The following is a 12,651-nucleotide window of genomic DNA, read 5'->3' on the forward strand; positions in this document are numbered from 1 at the left end:
ATCGCGAAAAAACGCATATTAGAACAAAGCCAATGATATACTGAATGTATTAAAAAAACTCCAATGGAAAATTCGAAACCTTTTATGATCTGAAGGAAAACGGAGTTTAGCACTTCAACAACCCATAACTCGCTTATTGGACCACTTAAAAATTTCAGTTGCCATTTTTTCTCACTCTTATAATGATCTTAGCAATTATATTGAAAAAGATTATCCAATTTAAATGAAAATAAAAAGGTGTACCGAACATCCTTAATGCCAAGATTGATTTGGAATGCAAACTTCAATTCCTTCTGTTGAAAATACAGGAGAGTTCGAGAAGTAGTAGATTTTCTATGAGTTGGCTAAACATAGTTGCATGAATTAGTTTGATAGGGTTCAATAATGGGATCTGATAGGATTAAAAAGTGTTCTGAAACACTGAAGATCTTCTCAGCCTACTTTAGACAAAGAGGATAAAGAATTGAATCCAACATCCAACAATGATTTTTTTGGGATTTAAAAAGCTATAATGGATTCGAACGTTCACAATTTTCATGTTGTGGAAATTGAATGATATTTTATTAGAATTCATAATTCATAAATTCAAAAGTGCTCCACCGTTGTTGCTGTTCGAATATCCTTGTGATATCGATCAGGATCGGATCAATTACAGAATTTCTCAACCTGGTTGCTCAATTCCAAGAGAGTTCCAGTGAATGTACAAACGTTATCTCTATAGAAATAAAGACTGTTATTCCGGATATTTTCATTAAACAATAATAGATCGACCAATTTTCTATTGAGTGAGATATCATGAATTGAATAATTTTTAAATCTGATTCTTATTGAGTCAGAACAGTACAGTTAACACCAAATCATTCCACGTGCTCAACTTGTATTTACAAAAACTTCAATGCACCTTGCAAGAGAATCATTATGAAAGCTGATGAAAAATCGGCACGTGTATATCTTTCATGGTTGAAAAGGGAGGTTACAAATGGAATCGTTCGTTATGAACGTCCCTAGCGTGCAACGGAAATGATAGGAGAAAGATAGAGAATATTATGGAGAACAAAGCATGATGATGACTGCTGCAGCTTTTGGATTTCACCTCCTTCATGATGATTCTCTCTTTGTTCATGATTTTAAACAGACGGCTCCATTGTTAGTGTGCCATCGGTATCACATTTCTGATCTGCGATGATTGAATCTTTCACTCCACAAAATACTTTTTAAATATTATCTACTGCAGTCGAAAGTTGGACATGGAAATGGTAACGATAATTCTTTTGTTCATTACGATCTTCTGATAGAATGCCAGTTATACATTTCCGTATTTGATCCAAATCAGATTGTACATATTCTACGTGAACAGATTGACAGTATGATGAAAATCTGAAGAATGAATAGAATACGGAAATAAATATGATGAAAGGCCAAGAACCGATTCAATCGAATAAATAGGCTGAAAACATTCAATGAGCAAGATGAATTAGACTACTTTTTTGGAGTCAAATTCCATCAACAAATGAATTTATTCACAAACTATGACAACGAGATCTTTCGTCAGGTACATCATCTTCATGGTTGTACACGTCATAGACAATTGGAAGATTTGGATGGGAGTTTTTAGTGTGCTGTTATTGGTGTCTATTGGGTCTTATGTGACTGATAAGGTAGCTGGGAGGATGTGGGATTTGAAGTTGATTTGTTGATTTAATATGCATTGTCTATCGCTTTCAAATTGAGTCCAAACTGTTCTATTTCATCGAGCTCTAGACCATTGTTCTTCATGTGTATGATTTGTAAGTCATTGTTCATATTTGTGTGTTTATGTGTTTTTTGTATTAGGTGGTCAGCAAATGCAAATTCTGTTTTTGTTGTTGGTCCTTGAATATGTTCCTTGTATCTTGGGTTGTTTGATTGAAAGAACGGCCTGTTTGCCGAATGTGAAATCTATCACATTCAGAAAATTTCAGCTTGTTCACTCCTGGGAGTTTGAGTTTTTTGTTAATTCCCTGATTATTTTTTCGTTATTGATTTGAGTACATGTTTCATTTTTTGTTCTGATTGTCACTTTATACCCAGATTCTTCAAACATACTCACTACTCTGTTGGATTTGTTGTTGATGTTTGTGAGTGTTATAAATTTTTCATACTTATTTTCATTTTTGTCCTTGTCTGGTTTTTTTAGAGTAATTTGTCGATGAGCTTGTGACGGCATCTGTTTTGTTGAATTAGATATTTTATGGTACTGAGTTCTGCTTTGTGGTGTTCAGGTGAGAGAGGGATGATTTGAAGTCTGTGTATGATCTATTATGATATCTTTAACAAATCAACTGGGAAATATTTGGAACAAGATTTCCTGTATCCTTTCGATGTGGGCACAAGTCTTCAGAGCAGTGGGCAGAGGCATGATAGTGACTCTATTGTGTTATTTTCAACAATAGCCCTGAGTAATTAAACTCCCATCAAGCAGGCTCAACTATTTGTTCTGTCATTAATTTATTGTTCTCATATTTTATTAGTACTATTATCAATCATTATACGATACATAAACTATTCATACTCCTATATCATAGTGTTTGAATTATTCTTGATAGAAAATTTAATTCATTGTCAGTAAGGCAAATCACTTTCTGATAATTCAGCTTTTGACTTATTCAATTTCAACTCACTTTTGTTTATAAATTGATGTAAAGCCATTGTCAAACCAATCTCTACATACATTAATGGAGTAGATTAAATATGTAGGATTGAATAGAGAACAAAACGGTTGAAAAACGTTTGTGAGTCTCTAATTTCCTGTACGTCATTTTCAAACATCCATTAGCTAGATAGTTCAGAAAAGTTATTTTTCAAGCCCACAGACCTGCCATTTCAAAGCCCAAATATATTCAGTGCTAAATCGCATACGATTGGGAGGATTCCAAGTGGCCGTAAATAAACCGAGAAAACGTTTTTCCGCTGATAGATTCTGTCGGTTTTACGCCTGGCTTAAACGAGAAGAAAGCCAACGCAAATGTTTCATTTTGAAGTTTTCCTCATATATCTCTTCCTCGGCAAGAAAAACAAACGGAGAAGAAACATGAAGAAGAAATAGTGCATGGAAAAAAGTTGACTGGAGCATTGCCCGGAGGTCCAAATATCTCTTTGCAGAACTTTGACTTAATATCCTCTATTAACATAAATAATTCGCATCGCTCCAAGGTTTTTCCGGGATTAGCATAATGACATCCGTTCTGATAGCAGGACATTCCAAGAGAACGTTAGAAAAGAAATTCGCGAAGATTTTGCATCTTATCCCGGTATTCTTAACCTAATCTGCAGCCACTATCTGTTTCAGAGTAGTTCTCTGGGATGGGTTGAATTCGCACTGCATTCAAAATATAACTGGATAACTGACATCATTCAAACTAGTTATGATACGCTGATTGTTATGGTTTGTGGCTAGCCTATTTCTGCTTGCTTGGAATGGCTTGCTGAATAGACCTACTCCCAAAGCATGCCTAGTGATAAAGAAATTGAGTCCGATAGATTTGGGATTTTATGATGAGAATTGTAATATGATCAGGTTTTTAACCAATTATAATATTATAACTTTTTTCGATGGTAAACAGAAAGCTGTGAAGAAGTGATAAAATTTCTTGCGTTCAGTATTTATCATAATGTGAGAATGTGAATAGAAATTAGTTATAAACATTTGAGAGAGAATTAAAAGAAAAACACAACAAAACTCTATCGGATGAGGGTATTTATTTGACAATAGCTTCGAAAGAGTTTTCGAATCTGAATCGTGCGTGCATTAATTAGCAATAAAGAATTCATCAATAATCCCTAAGAAGACTTAGGAAAAACTCCTCTCCAATATAATGAAATACATTTTCTCATTTACACTTTTTTCAATGTTTTAATGATTAACTACAGTGAATTTCAAAGAAATATGAGTTTTTGGATGAATTTTTATCCCAATCTAACAATTGAAGTACCATTCTGATGAAAATCATAATCTTACAGAAGATGAAATAATATCCTTTACAAAAGGTGCAGCCTCTTCCATTATGATATTATTCAAATACTTACGACAATATTCAACCCTAACTCCAGATTTGTGCGTAAGTAGGAAGATTGAGAGGATGATAATGATTCAGATGCGTTCGAAACCACCAGGTTTATGATAATCATGTTAGAATATTAGACATTCTTCATTGATCTTTCAACGAACATGTTATGAAAACTCTGAAGAAATATATTCATTGGAACAAACTTGTGATTTCGCAATTAAATATTATAGTGAACGTGAAGAATTTCTGTTTCAAAAACGAAATGTTCTGAAAATATCAAATATCCGTGATTAATAACGGTACATTTCCATTTGAAACTTAATCCACCCTTTAATAAAGTGCATTATAGTGGAAGAGCGTGTGTATGGTAGCTAATGGTCTCATTTTAAAGCAGAAATGATTAAAAATTTCCATGCTAAGCGGCTCGCGTTAGTTCCGCTCGTAAAAAGCAACCTCATTAGTTTCTCATGGAATAACTTATTTCAGCAGGAAACAAGCTTGTACATTACGCTCGAAGAGGTTGCTACTGGCTCATAGTTCTAAAAACTGTTCACGAGCAAAAACAAGTGTTATCATATTTCTGAGGTTTGAGAAGAACTAGTCTACGATTCAAGTCAACGAAATATATTTGATTGAAATATGTTGTGAACTAAGTAAACTTGACTGTCGTGATTTACCATGGGACTTATTCAGTACAATATGAATAATTGAATAATATAATCAGCATAGATTACGTTAGATTGTTATTACAATATTATAAAAGATCAATAACTGATTCAGATTTATATTTTCAATGGTCAACTATATCATTAAAATGCGATTTTTTGACAGTATCATGAATTGAGATTATTTCAAGAGTAATTATCCTACTCGATTATATCCCAATGATTGAAATTCTACAACCTACCAGAATTGTTCAAAGTTTATTCTATATCTATATTAATTGAGACCCATATGAAATTGAAACTCCAATAACACATTATTAGGAATTCATTAAGTAAATACATCGATGAAGTACTTGCTGAGATAATTTATAATTGATAATCATATTATTGGAAACATTTCCAATTGCGTATATTCAATTTTAATAGAATGAATACGAACACTCATCAAAATCATCAATGAATGCTACTATGTTAAAATCATGATAATGTTAGATTCGTTCTGGTTCCTATTTGTAATTGCTTTAATTAGATGAATTATTATTGAATTTATAAAGTTTCATGTTAAATGAGACGATAATGACTTTGAATACAGAAATATTCACAATGTCCATAGAACAACTCAGTCAGTTTAGAACAAATACAGACAAATAATAATGAATAGTTGAATTTATGAAGTTTTATGTTGAATAAGACGATAAATGACTTCAAATACAGAAATATTCACAATATCCATAGAGCAACTCAGTCAGACAAATACAGACAAATGAATATTTGAATTTATGAAGTTTCATGTTGAATGAGACAATAAATGACTTTAAATACAGAAATATTCACAATGTCCTTAGAGCAACTTAGTCAGAGAAATACCAGAATGGCGGAATTATTCAAGTATACCCAAGGTTCATTTAATCGGGTTTCAATTTCATATGACTTTTTGTGTTCTTTGCAGGATGGGCAATAGCTGCTGAAGAGAGAGATTGGAAATACAGACTCTCCATATATTACACAAAAATGCAAGACTCAGGTGTGTTTACTTGTGCCACACCGCGAGGTCTCACCAACAGCTTAACACTAAGAATAACAGGTAACAAACAAAATAGATGTAACTCAAATGCTAAATAGTTCTAAATAGTTGACCGAAGCGAAGCTTAGGTCTTAGTGTCGACTCGATCGGCCTTTGTCTGTTTGTACCGCAGTTACAGTCGCAGTTATTGTCCGATTTGGACGAAATTTGGTATACGAGGCGCAGAAACGTATGTGTAACGATTTTTGATAAGACCTCCGGTTTTTTTGTAATATTCAAGAAACCGCAAACCAACCTCCATCGTAAATGTACTTTATTGTCAAAGTTAGTAGACAGAAAGTTGGTCACTCATCCATAGTATTTCAGTTGAAATTCAATTGGAGTGGGGGAACTGTAGCCGTGACGTAGGCTGTAGTATAGAGTAGACAGAATATCGCATTCTTGAAAATCATATACGGTGACGTATAGTCAAATTATATAATACAAACATTTTCAAACATGCAAGATTTATGTTTCTGCTTTACAATAATTATCAAAACATTTGAATAATACAAGTATTTTGCCATATAAACCCCACCTCCTAACCTTCCCCTTTAAACCCTTAAGGATTCTTCATCTTCTAGTTCGTGTTTATATTTTGTAGTTTGGCTATACATCAGCTTGTGAATTTTGGGGATGAGATATTTTAATTCTCGTGGAACATGTGCTCGATACCAGCATATTGTGTTCAGTGCATTTATATGAATAAAATTCATCGGATTTATTGGGATCGGTTTATCGGTTTATTGCAATGCATTGGTTTATCAAGATTTTTTATGGGTTAATCTGAAATTATAATAGTATAACGTTGTCTACTAACGCTTTTCCAGCTTATTAACTTTTTCGTGTCACGTTTTTGGATTCTTGAAACACTTTCAACTTCACTTTATTTATACAAGTTGAACTTTCAACTTCACTTTATTCATACAAGTTGATTGAACTTGAAATATTTAACAACATCATTAGAATCGGTGATTCATTCGCTATAAGTATGGAGAATTTTTAAGCTCCAGGTCAATCTTGGGGGGATTAAACGACGATTTATTTGAAGATACAGTGAATAAACTGTATGCTCAGTGTGGTTACTCTATCACATTTTTACTACACGTGACGTCACGGTGGCGTTCCCCCCACCAATTCGAATCTTACACCTGTGAGTGATCAACCTTCTGTCTACTAACGTTGCTTTATTGTATCTAACGTCCTTGAAGATGCAGCAATTCATGTTTCTACTTTTTCGCTTTGAGTATCAACAACTCACGGTAGTGTAGAGATGGAGTTTTGGATCTTGCACTGTGTGACCCAGGTTCGAATCTCGTTTAGACCAGATTTTTTTTTCAAAATGATACTTTGTTTTATCTTCTTCCAATAGTATGAATCATTATAAAATGAATTATTATGATAATATTGGAATTATCATTCCAATATTGATTATTATATATGACTATATGATTATTATTATATTACTTTTATTATTAAATTGATTTATCAAATTAAATGGATGAATTATTGAGAAAAAACAACTCTTTATTGTATTGGAATCCAATACTGCAGTTTTAGAAAAAAATGTGAATGTGATTCCAGCAATACAGTCGAGTTTTACGCTCTCAATACATAAATAACTAGATAATTATCGGGGCACCGAGCTTCGCTCGTTATTTTCATTTATTGATAAACAGAACAAAATAATTCTCAAAATGATCGTGTTTATATTTCACAGCTGGCTATACGTCTTATGATTTTATGATTTTCAGGGATGCGATATTTTGTTTTTTCACATACTCGCTCACTCACTTTTTTACTATTCACAGCTGTTTCAGCCAATGATGAATTATCATTTTAATGTCGTTCAGCGAGTTTTCCCAAAGATGAGACCTAGTGCAATCGAATCTTTATATCATAAAACTACTATGTTCCATATTTCGTGAAAATCGTTACAGCCGTTTTCGAGATCCGTTAAACATAAATAACCAGATATAAAAATAGTCAGATATGAAAATAACCAGATGTAAAAAGAACTAGATATATATAAATACAGAAATTGCTCGCTTAATATAATAGGATTATTATATCTATGTTCTAGGATGTTTCAGGATGTTTACGTTTTATAGTATTATTATTATCTCTGTCTATGTTACAGATAAGTCAACTATTTCAGTTGTGGACTATTTTTATCATCATAAAAATTAAATCAAATCAAGTTTTATTCAATGATATCACTTACATGACAAATTCCATCATACAAATGATATTACAGAACATTGAATACAATACTGTTTGCTTAAGAAAAATCTTGTCTGCAAACAGGAGTGAAATACATTCAGAACTAAACTAAAAATGCTTATCTATAAAATCGTTAGAGCCGTTTCGAGATCCGTTAAACATAAATAACCAGATATAAAAATAACCAGATATAAAAAGAACCAGATATATAAATACAGAGATTGCTTGCTTAATATAATTAATGATTGATGATTAATCAACTAATAAATCAACAACTATTTTATTATATTCTATTTATATTCAATTTTTTAATATTTTTTTATTCTATTTTAATATTGTAGACAATATTTAACATCATAAGCATTTCTTCAATCTCCAACTCCTTTTATTCATAACTATCAGTTATTATTTAAGTTATTTTTCAACAGTATTTTCAGTTTATCAGGTACAATAATTATTATATTGTATGCATTTTTGTGTAGCTCTAAAGTGTCAACTTTTTTTGTTTTCCTTTTGGTATGAGATCGGAAACTGATTTGTGACCTCCTGTCATTGTCACCAAACCCATCTTATTTAGAATCATTTTCCGTCTGACCATCGTCTGTGAGACGATTCAACGTCTAAATTTCCTACTGCATATTCCAATTTTCCGTCAGTTGACCGATTTTTTATAATTAATTATTGAAAAGTTGTAATATATGTTAATATTGTAAATATGGAGACGATATGAAGGTACCTCCTTGATAAATCCGGTGTCTCTGGAAACAGTGTCTCTAGCACTTTCAATGGAGAAAATAATAGATGACATGGCTGAATCTTCACAATATAAGTTACTGTACTTACTGTACTGGCCCTTCTCATTAGATTGAAAGATTTATTCATGAGCGAGGTCTACTGTTCGCAGAACTACTAGTAGAATATTCTTTCATTGTTGAGAACTTCTTCAAAAGTAATACTCCCATGTTGAAGTGGAGCCTTCTCATAATAACTCATTCACTTGCTCTTATCAAACTAACATCAATTAATCATAATCCGTAACGATGAAGCTTATTCAAAATAATGATAGGAGTAATAATTGAATATTAATGAGATTCAGGTTGCATAAAAATATCCATAGCGAGAATTCAATCACACAACAATAATTATTGAAATTATTAGCTCCTAGGCACATGTTAAAAACATCAGTTGTAGGGATTTTGAACCTAAATTAAGTTATTTGAAAAAATCAATCAAGAGGATAAAATATTATCGTTATTCCTATCAAAATATTTAGATAGATATTATATTCAAGTTTCTTCCAATGTATAGTTCTCTGCGTTTTTTTTCAATGTAAATTGATATAGTATTGGCTTATCCTTGACTCGATATAGATCAACCTATCAAGAAATATTGAACCCTTAAACGGGCATTACACATTGATGATGAAGAATTTATTTTTTACAATTTTTGTACAATAATAACACTGCAATAGGCTACAAGATAAACATTTCATTCTCTAACATCTTACAACACTGTATTGAAAAACAAATGAAATGAAACTCAAATTCGATTAGCTTAGCCGAAGCCGTCAGCCAGAGTTCAGAAGTTTCTACTATCCAATCTCGATAGGGAATCTTCCCCCAAAATAATTGTGATTCTACTTCCTAACTGCTAACAATAACACTAAACAAAACCAAAAACGATTATCAAAAGCACAGACGTAAGCCCCAGAGCGTTCCTCATTATCTGTTGTAATTGAAGAAAATTTGATAACAGCGATTGAAAAGGAATATTCCTTGATCATTTGTCAACACTATAAGATAATTAAAAATAACCTAACTAAATTAGTCAATGCAGAAAGATCTTTTAGAGATAAATGTACCGTAATTCAAATGCGAAAATTTCAATTACATATTATTAAGTATAAATATCGGGGGACCGAGCTTTGCTCTCGAGTGTGAAAGCATAGGAAATTTGTAACGAAAGATTGAATTTCTAGTTAATAGTATTATAATAAATATTATTTACTCATTCATTTTCTAAGTCGTACAATTAGTTTTACAGTTATATGAGAAGGCACAACAGGCTTATGCCCAAAACTGTCCCTTTTCAAATTTATACTACTGTTCAAATCAAAATCTAGGTTAAGCTACTATCACTCATCAAAATAACAATTTATTCACACTTCAAAAGACTAACACATCATCTATTACAAATAGATATACTATGTATTCGATTTAGAATGATATACTATGTTTGCTACAATATTTGTTGATATACTATGAACTATTCTACACTAACAACATCTAGTTACTATTTATTTGAACTGTCTGAAGTAAACATGTTTTCTAAAAAAAGAGAAATAAACGAAAATAAGTTTCTCTAGCTGAATTTTTATTCCCGTGAGATCAGCTGGATGATCCCACACACTTCCTCGGTATCGACAGACGACGAAATTTCCAGCTGTTTTTCCAAGGACGTATTTTTCCTTTTAATGTCTTTCAGCGAGTTATCCAAGGGTTGAGACCTAGTGCAATCGAATCTTCATATATTATCATAAACCTACTTTGTTCCAAATTTCGTGAGAATCGTTAGAGCCGTTTTCGAGATCCGGTCACATACAGATATATATAAAACATCTAAACATATAAACAGAAATTGCTCGTTTATTATGTCCTAACATAGAGAAAGAAGAAAAAGGAACATTTATACCTTCAAAATCACATGCTGAGAAATCAAGAAATCAGTTTTTACAATAAATAAATCAAATGTTCAATCTTACTCAATATAAACAAACTTTATAATCGCCTTATCAGTAATCCTTATTAGTCCACGATATGAATGCGCGGGTCCAATTTCATATATTTAAAAATTGAATTCTTTTACAAGAAATTCTCTATATTCTAATCTCTATTCAGATTGAACTTTTATCAGTTAGTAATTTTGTGATTTCAGCGGTGCACTGTGAATCGCTGGATAGGCAGGTTGAAGCCGACAAGCAGTTGAAAGCGCATGTGGAAGGCACGCGCCTTGGCCAGTCGGCCATCTTCCAATGTCCGGTCGGATTCCGGCTCAATGGAACGGCCAATCTCACCTGTCAAGCATCGGGTAAGTCAATGCAATTGCAAACATTCTAAAAAATTATTGTAGCCTATGACAACGCTATTGACAATAATTTTTTTCACAATATTATAAATTACTAGCAGGGCACCCGTGCTTCGCTACGGGAATTAGTAGATAAGATCATTTTTGTGGAATATTTATAATCTAAGTATTCAACAAAAATTGTAATCATCGTTTTTGAGATTAGGCCACAAATTGGCATGAAAATTATCAAGTCAAATCATCTGAATAATTAATTGAAGTGTTAGAAGTGCTCTGTAGAATAGTAGACTAATCGCAGCGAATTTTGTAGAATATTGGACAGGGCTCAAGAGTCTACCTTGACTTTATTCATTGGCAATTAATATTTCCCGTTGACAGTTATCAAATTAGCAGTGTTCAGGCTATTTTTGCTTTTGTTTGATGTAATTGAAAATTAAATTCCAAATTTAGTTTATTTGAATTTGTTGACTCTGGTATCCATGGATCTCTTGCTTATTCTGAAATTTTTGGCATAGCCTATCACTTACTTTTGGTTTCACTAATTCAAAAGTGTGAAAGCAGCCAATCTTTCTTTCTTCCATGGGAATACATTCATATACATAAGAGTCCATTCATAATAGTTAGAGTATCATATATTGTGGCTGATTTCTCATGTTCTAAACTTTAGCCTACTATCATAAATACTAAAGTAGGATCATTTCAATGTGAACTTGCATAAATCTGAATAGAGTTTATTCAATCACTTTGATTATCGACTACCATCATATGATTTCTTACTTTGATCTTCGCTTGAAACCAAAAGCTTAGGGATGAAAATTTGGATGTAAATTAATATGTGTCTCAATTCAATTTCTATCTAAATTGACAACTTAAGTATTTACTTGTGATCTATCAATATCAATAGGTTTGTCTTGTGTCATGTAATGACATCATGAAAGAAAATAAGAGCAGCTGATGGAGTATTATATTTTTTCTCGATTTAGTTTTTAGCTGATTTTGAAACATGAAAATAGCAAGCCCAGTAGCACAAAAGCCTGTTCAATTTCAATCATGATTAAATTCCATGACAATTAATCAGAGCAGGGATTTCTTCAATAGAAGGCTTCTCTGATTGGTTCTCGTGGTATTCCGGATTAGGAATTAACATACAGTGCAACTGGCTCTCTCGAGGCCATGGCTGCATACAAACATAGAGCAACAGAGGAACCAATACAACAGAAGCTGAAGAAATTGGTCGCATTTCTATCACCTCACAATGAACATTACATTCATTCAACTACAATATGTTTGGAGAGATCGATTTTAAATTTATTTTGCTATCATCCGGTCACTTTCTGAACCTATTCTTCCATATGTTCAATGAATACTGCAATGTTTTAAAATAAGGTCGATAAATTTGGTAACTCAACTACAGCTATTATAATTAAATATCGGGGCACCGAGCTTCGCTCGTTATTTTTATTTATTGATAAACAGAATCATGGCTTACTTTAGATATACTCTATCTATAGTAGGCTATAACAGACACAATTCTCTAAGATGATCGTGTTTATATTTCACATCTTGCTAT

The 12,651-nt window shown here is 32.3% G+C and overlaps 1 protein-coding gene across 1 annotated transcript in view; it reads left to right on the forward strand.

Annotated features, from left to right (window-relative positions):
- LOC111046472 (locomotion-related protein Hikaru genki) overlaps positions 1-12,651 on the forward strand; it is a 245,283-nt gene that overhangs the window by 193,664 nt on the left and 38,968 nt on the right. Inside the window, exons 7-8 of the mRNA XM_039430371.1 lie at positions 5,661-5,795; positions 10,932-11,084. Of these exons, the coding sequence (XP_039286305.1) occupies positions 5,661-5,795; positions 10,932-11,084 (288 nt within the window). The remainder of the gene's footprint in view (positions 1-5,660; positions 5,796-10,931; positions 11,085-12,651) is intronic.

The sequence above is a fragment of the Nilaparvata lugens genome, chromosome 6 (genome assembly GCF_014356525.2).
Source record: "Nilaparvata lugens isolate BPH chromosome 6, ASM1435652v1, whole genome shotgun sequence".
NCBI lineage: Eukaryota > Metazoa > Arthropoda > Insecta > Hemiptera > Delphacidae > Nilaparvata > Nilaparvata lugens.